Genomic DNA, 17,618 nt, shown 5'->3' with positions numbered 1-17,618 from the left:
GGCCCAGCAGGCATGAAATCCTATGTGCAGGGGCTCCTAGGCCATTTGGGCTCTGTGTTGTTGGAGAATTAAGATTTCTCTGCCTGAAATCCCTCAATACAGAGTTGGTTTCTTGGTAGGGAAAAAGTCCAAAAACACCTCTGTAAGAGCCAGGAGGGTATTTAAATAGAAAGGATTTTTTTTTCTGTACTTTGTAAAATAAAAGTCAGTTTCTGACTACTGAGCCCATTAAAAATCCCTGCTGGGGACAAAATGTACACAGGGGTTCTTCAGGCCATGACAAGATGTTTTGTTTCAGGGGAGAGCTTGTTGGGACTAGAAAATAGCTTGATGGGATTTCTGATGTGGCATCAGCCTCTGATTAGATTCATGTCACTCCAGTCGTTCCCTGTATGCATCTGATTGGAAACAAAAAAAGGAAAATAAAGGTACAAATGAGTTTCTACAATGATTGCACTAGCCAAGCTAAAGTGTGGCATGCTGGGATCTGGAGTTTCTGAAGTTTTATTCTGTTGAGAATGAGGGTAGCATGTGCATGCATGTGGACCACAAGCTGAGCTGGGCACCCTGATGTAAGAGCTGGGAAGGTACCTGACATACAGATCCTGCAACTCTGCACTGTGGTACTTGGAAGCATCCTTGGATGCTCTCTCATTTTGAAAGGAACCCCTTATTCTGCCCTGTTGCTCCTCTGTGTGTACAGAACTGCAGAAGAAAATTTAAGGGGAATTGGTTGAGGACGGTAATGTTGCTCTTCATTTCCTAATAGCAAAAGCATGACAGCATTGCCAGGCTGGGCTGCATTACAGGATCGAGACAGTAAATGTCTTAACTTGGAGGCCTGGAAAGGCTGCTGTGGGTGTACAGCTGAATTTTTTTCACAGAGTTCTTTGTTCTGACAGCCAAGTCTGGCTTTGCTTGACTTTGATTCACAACAGGTAGATACCAGAGAAGGGCAATGATCCCAGAGGGGTCTTGGTTTCTCTAGGCTTTTGGTCTTCCCCAGCACATCACTATTCCATCAGGCGTATGGGATTTCCAGCAGTTGTTAAAGCAAATGAGAGCAGAAGTATTAGCAATATTTCTGATACTGGTCTCACATGAAATCCCTGCTGTAAACTGAGTTCACCAGGCTGAAGGAACATCTTTGAGTTAGGCAAGGTGTTACTGAAACTGGTGGGAGGTTGTTTGACATCCCATCTCCTCATGCAACAGAGATGCACTGCAGGATAGAAACTCCTCAGGAGAACTAGAACTGGAACAGGGAAGGAATCAGGCTCTCTACCTTCATGCACTGTGATTCTGGTACTTTATGGTCAACTGGACTTCTCCGAGCAGTGACAGGGGATACCCTAAGCTAGAGCCAAGACTGGCACAGGAGAAAGCCAAGAGGTAACAGGGCCTCCTCCCTTTCAGATGAAGCAGAACTTATTTATCACTGTTTGGCGGTGGGGGAAAGCAAACTTAGACAGACCTCTCATGAGAGGCTGAGAGTGTAGGGCTGATTTGTGGCTATGCCAAGGAGGTGGGCAGGAGTCTCTCTTATTCCAGATATTCCTCCAACTATATGAAGCACTAGTCTCAAAGGGAGGCCTAGATATCCTAGCATTTCTGAGAGCCAGACTAGATCCTGGCTCCATGGCAGTCCTGCCACAGTGTCAAAATTTATCTGCAGCACCAGTGGCAGAGCCCTTCATTAACCCCACAGAAGCCAAATGTGCATGGGATCCCTGTTATGCCATATTGAAATCTGCCCCAGAAAGAGAAATTACATGAATATAGAAGGAAACAAAGGCAACTGTCACACTTGCAGGTTTATGTTCATAAGCAGCAGCTCTTTGTGCAGCACGGAGGGAGAGGTTTGATGTCTCCTTGGGCAGTGTTAGCACTACCTCTGATTTATGCATTCAGGGCTGAGATTTCCAGGTGATGGGCTCACTGGGAAAACGACAGGTAGGACCGGCTGATTTGCTTTGAAGTGACAAGAGGTTTGGGTGAGGAGCTGGGGTGTGATTTTTGCACCAGAATAGATCTAATTGTCTGAGACATGGGTGGGTCAGAACAGGGAACATTATTCCCTCTTCAGCCTGACTGTGGGGGAGAGATGCTCTGCCTGTTTGCTCCCAGAGGTAGCATACTTGCCCACTCATGACTGCAGTGCTCTCCCCTTGACAGCTGAGACAGGGAACAAGTTTTTGAGACTATGCCATCGAACACCTACCACCAGCAGAATAACAAAGCCCTATTCTGCCCATTCCTGGCATTCTGCAGCGTGAGCAGGCAAGCATACTCGTAAATCCCTAGCTCAGCTGCTTTGGTAGCACACAGCTTTTAGCTTAACTGCCTTGTTATCCTTTGGATGGGCAGAAAGACCCCTGGATAGTCTCTGGAATGAATGGGTCATTTCTCTGAGTCAAAAAATCTTCACTCACTGACCTTAGGTCAGTTAAAATTTGTGCTTTTGCTTTTCGAGCTGCTGCCCATGTTTTTCTTCAGTTCCTCCATGTGCCTTGAAGCAGAGTAGGGAGCACATCATCAGAATAAATGGGGAATTTCTGGATTTTGCACTGGTGCCAGCCATCCTGCTGAAAAGCATCAGTATCCATTTCTCAGCTGCTCCAGGAGTGGGAAGAGGAAGTGCCTGAACCGGGGTCCTTGGTCCTTCATATTACCAAGGCAGGATATGTTCCCAACTTTACTAGGAGTGGTTTTTGACAAATTCTTTGATATCTCAGCTATAAAATGCTCAAGTGACAATCATGTGTTTCCATAAGGTAGGGAGATTAAGCCTTTAATAAGAAGATGGCATTGTATACAAAATATTCATGACAGTTGATGAACAAGCAGAGGGGACTTTCGATGTCTGATCTTGGCAGCTTCGAGCACCTTCCTGTTAGTTAGACATGGCTATCTCACTCCCATGCTCTTTCCTAAAGTGCTGCTGGGACCCAACTTCATGCACCTTTTTGATAAATTGTGAGTTAGCAATATTGTTGTGGGAAGGACTTCTAGCCTCACTGGACAGAGGAGGCTTAACCGAGTCTGCCTTTGTTTAAAATCCACTGGTGGGGTGGCACTAGAGCATGGAAGAAAAGTAATTTCTTACATAAGCTTGGATTATGTTATTTACTCTCCATTGTTTGTAAGGACCTCATAGAACCATGAAAATGACCTTTATTTCTCTATGGATTTTGTCCTTTTTCACTTTACAAATATTGATTTCTTTTTCCTCCTGTGTCTTTATCAGAGCTGAATTAACAAGACTGTTTAACAAGATCCTCTGATTCATTTGGAGTCTTTTTGTGCCAGGTACTATCACAAGCATCTGAAAGCAGCTCAGTGAAGAATGTGCAACCACTGTTACAGAATTGACAGAGGAGGTGATGTGCCCTGACAAGAGCTGAGCTAAAATGAGTCAAAGAGCAGGCTTAAAAAGATGATCTCTTCAGCCTGCGCACAAGTGCTAGGAAGGGTTTATTTGTGAGGAATAAAGTTTTCTGTTGGAAAGCTCTTCTCCTCATAGCATTCAAGCTTGAGGCCACTGAAAATCGTTGAGTCTGCTGGATTATTCCTGTTCCACCCACAGATCCCCAAATGAGATCAAGAGCCCATATTCACAGCAAGAGGTGATTCCTCTCCTTGTGATCCAAAATCTCAGTGTCATGGTAATGAGACTCAAAGAGGAAAAGGAGCTATTGGTGTGTGGCTTTATATGCTCTTTCCTTCCAGCTTTTAGGCAAGCCTCTTGACTGATTCAAGAACTTGTAGGTGGAGCAGAGAGTGGAAATTAAAGGCAGGCAGGAGCATAAAGTTCAAACAAACTAAGTCTGATGGCCACTTCTGATGCTTTTAATACAAGTGGAGGGAAGGGATAGCCAGCTGATAGTTCTCCTTTGGTATTCATACTTGGTGCCATAATGCACCACTGTGTTTTCTAGCACAGGACCCAGAAGTTGGCCAGGGTATAGAAGAAGCAGTTGCCATGCAGAGTTCTCTGAGGCAAGCTGAAATCTCTTGCCTTTTGGGATCAGCTCTTCACTCTGTCAGCAGCCTTGAGACATCCTATAGGTTTTTTAGTGACCTGTCTGTCCAGTAGCAAAAGCCTCATCTTCTGTATCTACTCCACACTGAGAAAGAGAGATGTCAAAATGGAGATAGAAGGGATATGTCCAGATTTCTTTCTGAAGGGCTAATACCACTTGTAGTTTTGCTCTAGGTCTCTCCCATGGGCTCATCTTTCTTACAACCTATATGCCTTGGTGAGAGATGATATTTGCTTAGATGAGACAAGAATCTTCTTAAACCAGCTGCTCTACAGGCCTATAAAAAGGCCTGTAGTTCTCATCCTGAAGCACTTGTGATCTATATCAGAAGATAACACGCTTTAGAGGACTTTGTCCCAGCATGCACTTCTTTCTCTCCGAGATGAGAGCTTAAGTATGCCAGTAGGAGCTGGGAGATTGTCTCCAAGAAGTACCATAAGGCCAACCAGTTGGCACTCGTTAGTTTTCCCTCTGCAAAAGGTGGACTCCTGCCTTTCCCAGCTTGCTGGGCTCGGTGTAGCTGGGACTAGCTCCTACCTGCCAGCCCACTCCACTGCAGGTCATGCAGGATACCCAGTGACAGTCTGGCAGTCACACTACCCATGGCTGAAACAGGCCAGGAACATGGAGAGGAAGCAGAGGAGACATAGCTGTCAGCAATAATGCTGAGAACAGAGCTGGGTCTCCAGGCTCCTACCTCATCCACGTCCTTTCCACAGTGCTGCCTGTCCTGCAACTCACTTGCATTGCAGATGGAGCATTACCTCTGAGCTGTGCACCATCGTGCTCTTCAACATCATTAGAGACTACATCTGTGCTACCAGAGTAGCTGAAGTCTTGTAAGAATCAAAAGGGTCCCAGGATATCCAGGTTGAAGGAGACTCCAGCTGTTCCTGGCAAGCTGTTACAGCTGTATAAAAGAGATATTTCTGGATCATGAAAACAGTGACCTCCTGCAGGATGGCAAAACAAAGGAACTTCTACTATTTTTCAAAAATAAGAAACCCATCTCAGGGCAGATCTTGGCTCTGGTATTGAAAGTGCTTAAGAAGTGAGAGAACAAGTTTGTGTTCCTCCTCCAATTAGTATCTCTTCTTGCAAAGTGAAACAGTTCGACAAAAAGAGTGAAGACAGCATTCATTGCTGCTTGGGCCACTTAGTGCGTGTGTGAGGCTGGGCAATGTCCTTGGGCTGACTCAAGGCTGGTCAAATGCCATGACCACTGGGTTACTAGCTGCTCTGAGGCCAATCTCCCTGAATTCTCTTTTCAATGGAAGTTTGAACAATACCCCGTGTCTTTACAAACAATTTCTGTTTTGGTGACACAAAGCTTCCCAACAAAGAGAGTCAGGAAGCTCCCGAATAACTAAGCCTCACACGTCCAGAGTCAGAGCATTGACTGCTTCTCCCCCAGGGCTTAGCTGAGAAAAACAAGCCACTCCATATCACCGTTCATTTACCCTCCTGAACCCTGTCTCTCGGTGCTTCAAGGTAGATGCTTCAGCAGTTAATACTGCTCCTGGGCCATATGCAAGAAAAATTAAAGCTCATTGTGCCAGTGAAGAGCCCTGGGGTGAGCTGGGATATGGAGACAGCTGCCCCCATTTTGCTTCGTGCAGCAGCTTCCTGAACAATCCTGTTGCAGGGAGAGACGAGTATGTCTTGCTGATTGCAGAGTTAAAATTTAAAACTCCAGGGCTAAACTCAGTGTGGCATTTCTAGGCTTTTTGCTGGTGGCAGGCATTGTGGTTTGCAGCATTCAGCGCCTAGGCAGAGCAGGGCTGGGGAGAGCCCAGCTGCTGAGTCTCTGAAGCCATTTCCAACAAGCTGCAGCATGGGGACTAATTGAAGGAGTGAAGCACAAGTGTTTGAAGAACAAACACTTTGTAGTGCTCCCTTTAACATTTAGCCTGTGACACTGCAGGATCTAGGATCTAGATCTTTTATCCTAAAATGACAGCAGTGCTTTCATCTCAGACATAAATGCCTGCTACAGATGTGCCCTATAAGCCTTCTCCAGCAGCAGACAGGAGGCTTGGAAGAAGGCAGTGTTGGTCATTCTCTGGAGAAGGGTCCTGCGAGGTGGTGTACAGTGAGATTTTATTTGTGCCCAGCTGTCACCAGTGGTCTCTGCCTGCTTGTGCTAGAAGAGGAGTGTATCACCTAAAAAGAAAGTTTCAGCTGCAGGATAAACTTGTGTAGCTCCACAATAGCAGGCTGGCATGTGTGGGGATGGGGCACCTTTTCTCTCACCTTTGTTACTTGTCTGGAAACTGGAAACCTCTCCAGAGATAAACTGGAAGTTGTCATTAGTTTCTCTACTGAGAATGTCAACAGGAATCAATGCCAGTCATGACAATACAAATACAATTTCCTCATTTAAGGCACTGCACCAACTGTACCTAATTAACCTTCATGACAGTACAGCAATACAAGGAAATAGGGATCATTAACTTCAGCTTTGCTTTACAGAAAGGGAAGAGAAGCATCAGTGCCAGCCCCATGCATTTCAAATTGAGGTTGGCTTGGAAGAGTCACAAGGTTAAAAATAACAGTAATCCACCTGGGGTTCTCAGAGCATTAAGAGTGCACTTGAATCAAACTTATAGTTTTTTTCTCCAAGAAACATCAGGACAGGAAACTTCTCTCCCATACATGCTTGTTTGTTACTCAACAACCAAGGCTTTTAGAAAATCGCACACTCTCAATCACAGTGGTGCAGAGGCAATAAAGGTCAGAACAATTTGCTCAGTGTTGCTTAAAAATGAGCTGGGCAAAGCTGGGACTAAACTGTGAGTAGCTGACCCTCCACCCCTTGCTTGTTCCTCCAGAGCAAACATTTTTCTAGATGGGGGAACCTGCATTTAGTAGCTGCCAGAGGGGTAATTCAGACTTGAACTAGTGACCTCACCCCTTCCTCTCACCTCTGCTGAGGGACACTGATGACATTGACTGTTTACATTTTGGTCTCTGAGCCAGCCCAGCTCCTTTGCCTGAGGCCCAGCAGGAATGGAAAGATGCAAAAGCAGTGCTGCTCCCTGACTCTGCTTCCCTGGCTTGAGGCTGTTTTTATAAACTCGTACAAGTCCTTCTTAAAGTAAAGAGTTCACCCTGCCTATTGTATCACCTGCTGGCAAGGGCTGAGAAGGAAGAGTAATGCCTGTGCCATTTCTACTGGGCACCAGCACAGGCTCTCATTTTGTCTCACCAAATGAATGCAATGCCAAGCCCTGAGGACTGGCATGGAAGCTTTGAAAGTTCTGTCTGTTATTATTGATCTTGCTTTTGCCCCATGTCATAGGTGCTGTCAGGATCAGATGAGAAGACCTTGGTTTGTCTGGAGCCCCAGTGGGCAGGACCCCTTCTCTGGAGAGAAACCAGTGGGGAGTGCAGAGGGCGGTGGCCAAGGAGGAGAGCCTGTTGTGCGGGGTGCCGAACCCGACCCAGAGAGCTGGCTTTCATACAGGAGAGCTTTTTATTCAATTCTTTTCTCCTACTACTTCTATTCTAAGATGACATAGAGTGAAGTGAAGCTGAAGGGACCCTTGAAAACACCAGGTCATTGATGGAAAGGAAAAAGGGCTCCGCAGATTGTGAAGAGCTTTCATGAGCAGCGTGGGCTGCTGCCAGCTCCAAGGAACAGAATTGTTCCCCTGCTCAGGCTGTGTGTCTGTCTCTCTGATTATTTGGTGTATTTCATCTCTGCTGTCTGTCTCACTCTTAATCTGGGCTCCTCTGTGCCAACAAAATGCTTAGCTCACTCCATTGTCTGAGAGACTAATTTGCACTGTAAATCTGATGCTTATCTTACATGACAGCTTACTGTGAGGTTTATTGCAATCCTGAAGACAAACTAACCAGGGATGGCTAGAAAGCTTTCAACACATCATCTGGAATATAGAACAATTATGACCTACATTTCAGTTGCTGCCAGGTTAGGATGTGGCCCCTTGTGGTGGGGGTCACCAGGAATTTCTCTTTCATTGTTAAATCTATTCAAACCTGAGCATGTTTGGGTTTTGGTTTGGGTTTTTGTATGTATGTTTGTTTGTTTGTGGGGTTTTTATGTGTACTTGATTTTATGGTACATCTTCTGTTCTGTGTTGAAGCTGTTAAAATGCTTGTAGAAGAGCCTCCTAACCTCTAAGGGCCAGATCCCTCCTCTCTGTGGAGTTTTAAGGACCATGAGTGTGGCTATGGACCAGGTGCAGGCAGTGTGCAAACATTGGTGCTCCAGTGTACTTCAGCTTCATTGTCTCTGCCTAGCTTAATCAGAAGGAGCCTTTGTCCTTGTCTGTCTTCATCAATATTTCCTGATGCTTTCTCCAATATGTTTTAGCTCTTTGCTGGCAGGGTAACATCCCCCCTCAATCTCATCTGCAGTTGCCACCTTCTCTCTGGTCCCTGGGCTGTCCACCTGCAGGCATTTAAATACCATTCAAGAGATTTTTCACACTAGTTTTGTTCAGATAGGTGGGCAGCTCCAGAGGCATAATTCCTTCTACAGACAGGTTCCAGGTAGCCTCAAATGCAGTTTTATGTGGGGAGAGTCAGGAAGATTATAGCTGCTTTGATATAGGTCTTGGTTCTGCAGCTGAGCATGCCAGTAGGTGTTTAATGCCCAGAGGTTCTGCACTGCAGCCTTCTGGGACACAAAGTATCCTGCTTCCTTGAACAGGGGGCAGGAACACAAGACCTGCCATCCTTGGAGGATGGTGTTTGTTTGGAGGACCACTGTGGTTTTCACTTAGTCCTGCTTTACAGTTGCATGGATTTATGGATTCCTCAGTTCTTCCTGCCCTCAGTCTGAAGACAAAACATAGAAACGGCTGTGCTGGATAAGCTCTGTGCAGCAGTTGGGGGCTGGCAACTGAACTGGAAATGGAGCCAATGGGTCTCGGTAACACTGAGGGAGAGGAGAAAAAAAAAACAACACTCAGAAACTGTTGAGGAATAGGTGAGCAATATGTTGTATACAGGGTAGAACTATACACTAGAAACTCTGTACTGGCCCCTCTCAAACTCCATTTTGCTGTCCAGGTTATCAGATAGATGAGTACTTTAAGGCTTGTTCCAAGTCATCAGAACTGGTGAACACCATACTCCTCACAGGCACTATCCTGAGGCTCTGTATAGACTGGAAGAAGCTCAAGACAAAATGTATAGATCTGAGAAGAGTCCAAACTACGGAATTTTAGAAGAATCAGGACAAAAGTACCTAGGAAAGAATCATCACACCACCTGATTCAGGCTCATGCTTAGCCCAGGTTAGGCTACAGTATGCTGCCTCCTCCGAAGAAGCCCCCTTCTCTTCCCTGGCTAGAAATCAAGTCAGAGGAATCTCATCATGTTACTTAAACTTCCATGTTAAGTGCCTGAAAGTTAGCAATTTGAATTTGTTTCCTCAGAGGCCTGGAAAATCCCCCTTTCTCACAGATACCTGGAGTGAGTAGCTGGCCTCCCATCTATCCCAGTGCTTGTGGCACAGGCAGTGGCTCTGATCCATTTGGCAAGGTCAGGTTGCCACTTCAGCTGTGTGCATCCAGCACCCCAGGCACCTGGTGCTTCCAGGGATAAAAATCCATGCCCTGCTGCTGCTGAGTGTTTTCTGTCAGACTTCTGCCTGATTTGTTTAAAAAAAAAGGAAAGAAAAAGTGCTGTTTTCCAGCCGCACTTAGAGACCCTACTGTGTTGCGTGACATGCGGACAACAGGAAGATAGTCTCTGCTCCAAAGGATTCACAGGATAGCTTGGCAGAAGTACACTGAATAGCAGATGTGGTGAAGACACTGTGTGAGACAAGTTAGTAACACAAAGAGGAAGATGTTTGTTTACACTGACTAGGTCTGACATCTCCATCAACCAGGGTGTGTAGTGTGTGAAGGCCCTGCAGCTTGATGAGACGCTGGGCCAGCCTCCTGGAACTCCCAAGGTCTTTGCTTGCTGGCAAAAGAAATCCATTGCCTATATCAGTGCTGGCTCTAATCTGTGTGGAAATGAAAGTGGGTGGAGACATAAAGGGGTCTTTTCAGGTAGAGGTTTTTGCTTCCTGGAATATTATTAAGAATCGAGGAAAGAAGCTGCTGCCAGGCTGGATAAACAGGGGAGTTTTCTTCTCGGGGACAGGGGAGCTTTAAAGAAAAGTGTAGGGGAGAGCTAAGAGTGTGGGAGTAGAAGGGCTCAGATCTCAAAACAAAGGTGCATTCAGACAGCAGCTTTTGGCTACCTTTCATTAGCTGTATTAAGCTTGCCCACCTGCTTAGGTTAGCAGGGCATCCCTTCACACAGTCCAGCCTGGGCAGGTGGCAGAACTCAGGTGCCGCAGTTAGGCTTTCTCCCTCTTTGGCCCCAAGGACGGATGCCAGGCCCAGGGTGTGCACAGGGCTGTGCAGTGCAGGCTGGCTCCTTCCTTGGAATGCTGGCAGAGCCTCTGCAGTGCTGTGCTCTGAGACAGCAGTTGGTGCTGACACAGCCCCTGTCCCGGGCTCTCTGCAGAGGCATGGCTGCATCATGTTTTTACACAGACTTGCAGAAAGTCCTTTCCATCCCTGTCATTTCCCCACTTTTAAAGAAATGGGGTGTGCATTTAGCAGAGGGCTAAACCCCTCCTGCTGCATCAGCACTGGGCAACCACTCTTCTGAGTAAGTAATGGGTTAGAAGGGCTTTTGCTGCTCCAAGGATCCTGTATTCCCAGCTGGTGTCTGCTTTTTTCCTGCTGGGATTGCTTTATTGTATTTTTGCAATTATTAGTAACTCATCTCATGTACAGAACTAGCAGTGAATCAGAAGTCAGAGTATCCAAAATATCTCGCCCCACAAAAAGAGCAGCTCCTCCGTTGCTGCCTGCACACTGCATTAATAGCTGATGCAAAGGGAGAGGATTGTGTGTAGGCCAGCAGGAGAGCTGTCAGTTTTGAATCCCGTGAGTACCAGTTCGGAGTCAACTCTTTCCCAAAAAGTGGTGAGCTGTGAACATTATGTCTGCAGTTTTGTGGGCAGGTGCGATGGCAGCTTGGGTGGGTATATCATACTGGCCTTGATCCAGCTGGCACAGGTAAACCAGCAGTGACACAGTGTAGTAACTTAAGCACTGTCTTAACACTATTAAATACGTAGCTGAGATCTCCGGAGGGCTTGTACAACCCGAGGTGACGTTTGTGTCACTGTATCTTTACTGCAGTTTGCTATCTGTGCTCGCTCGATTACAGTTCTCACAGTTAGCTCTGTGCTGTGCCTCAGTCCCACATCTGACATGAGTGCAGACCTCCCTCCAAACAGATGCTTCTGAGGACCTACATGCCACGTAGACATCAGCTGTTGCTGTCTGCAGTTCGTGCCTCCTTGCTAGCATTAGTCTTTGTGATTTACTGGCATTAGCCAGCATGCAAGGGAGGGGAATTACATCTCTTGTAAAGTAGGATTTGCTTTACATTGCAGCACTAAGGCTTACAACTTTGGGGCTGTAACTGACCTGCCTTCTTGCCTTCTCTATCACATGGACAATTCTGCTCCCACTCCTACCACCCCAACATCCTTTCCTGTGATGCTGTAGGCCTGGGATCGCCTTGGTTTCTCCTTCAGGTACCAAGAGGTCTGAGGCTGCAAAGCAAGGCACTGTGCATACAGGAACAAGTGCCATGGTTGACAACCCTTGTGGGCTGGAGGAGGTGCCCGATGTGAATACCTCTGACTTTCCCTTTCTCTCCCCACAGATGCCAGCAAGGACCACCCGCAGCAGCAGGCAGGAGTGATCTGGAGAGTGACAGGCGGCCTGTTCAGTATCACCCGGGGAGCTGTGGGGGCCACACTGGGAGGAGTTGCCTGGGTGGGCAGCAAGAGTCTGGAGCTCACCAAAACAGCTGTGACCAGCGTCCCCGCTGCTGGCGTCGGACTGGTGAAGGGCAGCGTCTCGGCAGTGACCGGCGGCGTCGGAGCTGTGGGCAGTGCGGTCGCCGGCAAAGTCCCTTTCACTGCAAAGAAGAAGGACAAGGCTGACTAATCCCTGTCACAACTCCCTTCCGAAAGGTCAACCTGCCCATACTCTTCCCCTACACAGCACCTCTTTGAATTGGAACCAGCTGCTTCAGGGAGGGTCAAGCACCCGAGCAGACTCTGGCTGCAGCCTGCTCAGCACTGCCTGCCTAGCTCAGAGCTCACAGAGCCACTGTCAATGCCTTTCACTCCCATCACCTACTGGGAACCTTTACTCTGAGGGCTTCAAAGGCGCAGTTGTCTCTGTCTTGTAGTTTCCTTCCTCCCTCTTGCTCTTGTAAGCATGGAGGGTTGGGAGAGGATGTCAGGCTCCATCTTCCTGGAGGTGGGGCGAGTAACAGGGGAGGGGGAGAAACTATGTCTGGCTTGAAGTGTGGGTTGTATGGTAAAATTCAACTTCAGCTGGGAAGACTGCCTCTGAAACACCCCTTCTCTTTGCTCTGGGAGGTGTGTTTGGGAGGTGTGCCTGTTGGAGAACTGTAGAAGAAAAAAGTCCCATTGACACAAGGGAGAGATACTGTGAAAAGAGGGAAGCCTCCCTCCTGCCCTGCGCTCTTACCTTTTCTTTGCAGGGCCCATCCCACAAGCTCCTTCCAATCACTTACTCCTTGGCTGAATTGCACCCTTCAGAGAAGGAACCCTCAAGCTCAGCAGAGCAGCTCCAGGGATGATGCCACACTGGAGTATGGTATGTCCCAGGCCATCAACTTCTGCACAGATTTTCTTGATGAAAGGGAGGAGGATGAGAGCTACTGTAAGTTCCCATTTGGGGAAGAAGCTGAGAGTGGCACTTGCCAGGCCTCTGTGATATTGCAGCACAGGCAGTGATGCTCTACAGAGAGACCCTTTTGTTTGATCCTTGAAGTCCTTGCAATATCCCTGTCTGCAACAGGGGCATTTTGTCTCTTGTCCACACTCACACTCCACAGACATCAGTAGCAAGCAACCAGGAGCAAGCATGTTCCCAAATGCCACCCAAATTCTGCTGCAGGGAAGGAGGGGGGTCCAAGAGCATTTCTCACGACTCAGCACCCCAGAAGCGGTGGCCTGGGCGTGAATGGGCTGCACTGTGTTGGAGAACACTTCCCAAGTGGCTGAGTGTGCTCCAACAGCAGCCAGCCTGCATGGGGCACCAGCAACTCCTCCTGTGCACGCTGCTCCTGGGGCCCCAGCCCAGCTCCTCTAAATGACTGTGTTGCACTAAATAGCCCACTCGTACTTGTAGTGCCGCAGAAACCCAGACACCTGCATCCATCTGGGAGTCAGAGCCATCCCCAGCCTGGCCCATGACATTGAAGGGGCCACGTGGCATTACACACACGTAGACACACACAAACACAAACACAAATGTGCACTCACTCCCTCCAAGGACCCCTCTAATGCTTGAGATGAAGAAAGGCACAGCCTCCACCATTAACTCTGCTGCTCCTGGCTTTGGCAGGTGATTTGCTGAGGTCCATAGGTGTTGGAAGCGTAGACAAGTGAAGCAGTGCTTGTGCTGTATTTTATAAATATGCATCTGTATTAGCGTGTGTGTACGTATTAGTCCACAAGCATGTCTTCAGCCAGGTAAACAAAACTGTGCCACTGCTGCAGAGGAGTTTATATAGTCATCTTCAGCACTTCCAGGATATAGTTTTTATATAGGGTCTCGGTCAAAATAAAAATCATGTTTTAGAGGATGTTTTGCCCTCTGTTGCCCAAGAGTGTAGTTTATTGAAACCAAAGGAATGTGAAAAATCCCCTTTCTCCCATCTGTGCTGTTTGTTTTCTTTCTTCCCTATCTTTTGGACATTGAAGCCAACTTTATTGATCTTTATTTCCCCTTGGAGGTCGTCACACTTCCTGTCTGCTCTCTTGTGCTTAGGACTTAGATATCAGGGAATATTTTAGTACAACACACCCACCCCTACCACCATTTTTGCTGAATATTCTTGGGCTCATGATGCAGTTTTCATTCTGACCTTTATTAAATCCACATTTTAGGACATATGTCACTGTGTCCCTGTGCTAGTCATGCTAGTGTTAGTCTCTCTCCATACCCTTCGCTAAGTAGTCCCTGCTGTTTGCAGCAAGAAGCTGCTGATCTCCACAGTGTGTTACTCTTGATAGCATGAGAGAGGTTTAACCTACATCTTTGTTTCTGAAGGGGAAACAGCATTGGGTATGTGTGTGCATTTCCTCACTTTGTCTCTTTTGTTCTGGTGAAGGCCAGGTTGACCCAGACATGTCGGTTTTGTCTCTGAAGGCAGAGGCTTCACAGGAAGATCAGTCCTTGAAGTGTGCCTGTACTTTGTTGGGATGCTCATGGCAGTTGGCAAGGCCAGAAGAAGTCTTGTCTGTTCTCCTTTTGTCTCAAAAGCCCTGCAAAGCAGGACAGTTTGCACTGCATGGATTTCTGCTCACTGCTGTCCCTGAGCACGTCTCATCTCTTATTCCAGATCACAAAGTGCTCCTGAAGTGAGCTTTAGCCCCAAAGCTAAAAGCTGCTTGTGCGCAACTGGCTGTGCTGTCACTCTCTTGGAAGGATAGTTTCTGACCAATGGGGACAGAAGACAGTCATCTTCCTAAATGCCTCTCCCAGGTCTTGGACAGGAGGAGATAGTATCTAAAGAGCTTCACCAGCCATTCCGGGCAGGTGATGGGAAGTTCATCATGCTTTTGGCATGCCAGTGTCTCACACAGGATCTTGCTGGTGGAGGCAGTACTTCCTTCCCAAGCTGTTGTCTGTGCAGAGCAGGCATGTGTGTGTGCAGAGCAGGCATGGCAAATAGGATAAAGGTGCATGAAGGAAGGGCACAAGGATCCTGAGGGTTTCCCATCTTTTTATTTCTTCTCCTCTGTGTGGCCTTGCAGTAAATGGAGTAAAGCTTACCATTTGTCTGGAACTTCCGTTTCTTTGCAGGATGGCCCGGAGAAGGGGACATGAGCTTGAGAGAGGAACTGACAGCTTAAATCACTGTTCTTATAGCTAACAGAACTCATGGACCATCAATAGCAAAAGAGATCAAATTAGCAGGCAGGGGTAGGCAGAAGATTAAATCTACTCCAAAACCAAGGCCCTGCACTGCTTACCAGGCATTCAGGAATATGTAACTCTCAGGATTAACAGGATTCAAAGGCTTCTGGGAAGTCTGTCTCTGTTAGCGTGCTAGGCCTACTTGGTTCATTGCGGCAACTTAGCCTGCTTTTCTGGGCACTCTCAGTGCCAGAACAGAAGGAAGACAGGATCGATCTTCCCAGTCTGAGAGCAAATATGCCTCCTGACAGCTTTGATTGCAGTACAGTGGGATCTGGATTGGAGGGGAAAGCTCTTGGCTTCTGTTGAATGTCCTATCTTTCCTCCTCCCCCACTACAGAGACTCCAGCCACCTGGGCCGCCAGTGCAGCCCTTCTCCCACCACCCCTTGTGGTAAAAAGGGCAAGAACTATCCCATGGATACTAGATGGGGGGGCTTGGTACAAAATAGGAGGGGGCGGCATTGAGGTGGAGGGAAGGATTGACAGGAGTTAATACACAGAAGATGAGGAGGGAGTGGTGACAGGAGGAACTGATGAGTAGGGGAGCAAGAAAAGGGGGAGTGTGGAAGAAATTTGTTTCTTAGGACAGGCTTTGAATCAGAGGATGAACTCAATGGAATTTGTCCTAGGGAAGAGCACAGAAAGGGAAGTGGATGAATGTAGGTTTTGATGTGTGGTAGTGGTCCATGGCTGGCTTGTGCCCTTCTTCCATAGTAATGATTTCTAGGAATTTCCATTGGGATGGAACAATGTATTCAATGAATGGTCAAAGCGTCAGATCAGCTCCCTTCTTACCACCCGCCCTTCTCAGATCTCCCCCAGGCTTTTGTCATGATCTCCCCGTGATGGGGCTGGGTCTCCCCCATGGTGCAGGTGGAATGTAGCCCTGGACACAGCCCTGTGTTCCACCATGGCTAGATGCTCCGCATGCCCAAGGAACATGTCCCATCTGAAAAGAGACCCACAGTCACATCCTGTTCTCCCTTTTCCCTTTCCTTAATCTCATTATCTTTCACTCTTTTTTGTCCCTACCTTAGCTTTCTCTCTTGCCCCTGGATAGAGTTCCCCAAAGCTTTTGCTGAGACCTTTGTTAAACATCCACTCATACTGTCTGGGAGGGCAGAGGATGACTCTGCCTCCACAGCTCCCCTAGCTGGGAGAGAAGTGCATGTCGTCCACCCCTCTTTGTCACCTTGTGTTTTGTGTGTGGAAGATCTTAATCTATTTCTTTTCCTCTGGGTTCTGCCGTTGGCTCTTGTCCCCATGGGTGGGTTATTTCCGTATCTCCGTTGTAAAGTGTCTCCTTGTAAAAACAACAGTGTGAGTGGGAATATGGAGAAGGCTAGAAAGAGCCACAGAGCTGCTGGAACAGATGCCAGGGCCCAGCTCTGCTTCTCTAGGAGCTGAGGAGGCCTTTGGCAACCCAAAACCATCACTGCGGCCACGCGGTCCCGTGCTCAGTGCTGGGCTCCAGAGAACACTTTTGTTTTTATCATTTCATTGTCTGTAATTGGTTTCCTACTGAATTTGTTTGCTTGGTTTGTTTTGCAGTGTGTTTCTGGGAATATTCTGCATCTCTGTATTTTAATTACAGTAAAATTTGAGGATAAAACCCTTGATTACACTGGCTCTTGTTTCCAGTGGGGGAAAATGAGGAGAGGATGCACAGTTGAAAAAAGATGTTAGAGATTCCTTGGGAAATTAGATCTCTCCCCTAAGGGCTCTACATGAGGCACCAAGCAAGGCTGAACCTCCATCCCTGCTTAAACTAGGACACAGCTTTCAACTGCAGTTCAAAAGCCATTTTGCTGCAGGCACCTTTCCTGATTGGAATGGTAAGAACAGTTTGGATAAGACTTCTAAACTCAGTTTCTTGTGTTGGTTTAGAGACCAGTTCATAAGAGGGCATTTGGGCTGGAGACTGCTGACCTAACCCTGAAAGTGGGATCTCAGCAGCTAAGATAGGAAATTTTGCCTCTACAGCTGCTCCTTCAGGTGGGTTTGCATTGCCACTTTTCCCAACTGAGGAAGCAAATTCTCCTTGCAGCAGCCTGCTCTTTCTGCAGGAGAAGGCAGTTTGACATCCCTCCCCAGAACTGCCAGGAACCCCTGCGGGGCAGCCAGGCCCTTGGCATTGCTTGCTGACTGGCAGGCAGCGTGGGTGCTGGGGGGCACAGCTGGCTACCCCAGCCACCTCACCCACTCCACAGGCACTTAACCCAGGGCAGAGCCACCAAGGGCTCCTGGGAATGCACAGCCCTCCCACAGGGAGGATTGCAGCCCAGCGGCTGGGCAGTGCTGGATGGTGCACGAGACCCTTTTATTGGGTCGAGGCCAGGAGCCAACAGCTCAGCATTTGTTAAGTGCTGACAAAAGGATTAATTTAGTAACTAATAACAGGGCAATCAAACCATTTATTTGGTTGGCATTTTGCTGCCAGCTGCCTGGTAGGAGCAGCACGCCGATGGGGTTGGCTGCAGCCACCTCTGCCACCTGCCCTGTTCCTCCATCCTCACTTGCAGACACAGACAGACAGTGTGGCTTGGAAGGCACTGAGCCAG

General features: G+C 47.7%; 1 protein-coding gene across 5 annotated transcripts in view; it reads left to right on the top strand.

Annotated features, from left to right (window-relative positions):
• Nucleotides 1-16,676, top strand: part of LOC135415770 (transmembrane protein 263-like) — a 208,520-nt gene extending 191,844 nt beyond the window's left edge. For all 5 annotated transcript variants that reach the window (XM_064658034.1, XM_064658037.1, XM_064658039.1 and 2 more), the window contains one exon: nt 11,757-16,676. In XM_064658034.1, coding sequence (XP_064514104.1) covers nt 11,757-12,043 — 287 coding nt within the window. In that variant the 3' untranslated portion in view covers nt 12,044-16,676. The remainder of the gene's footprint in view (nt 1-11,756) is intronic.
• The last annotated feature ends 942 nt before the right edge of the window (nt 16,677-17,618 follow it).

The sequence above is a fragment of the Pseudopipra pipra genome, chromosome 6 (assembly GCF_036250125.1).
Source record: "Pseudopipra pipra isolate bDixPip1 chromosome 6, bDixPip1.hap1, whole genome shotgun sequence".
Lineage (NCBI taxonomy): Eukaryota > Metazoa > Chordata > Aves > Passeriformes > Pipridae > Pseudopipra > Pseudopipra pipra.
Note: the sequence above shows the minus strand (reverse complement) of the source record. Positions and strands in the feature narration are given on the sequence as shown.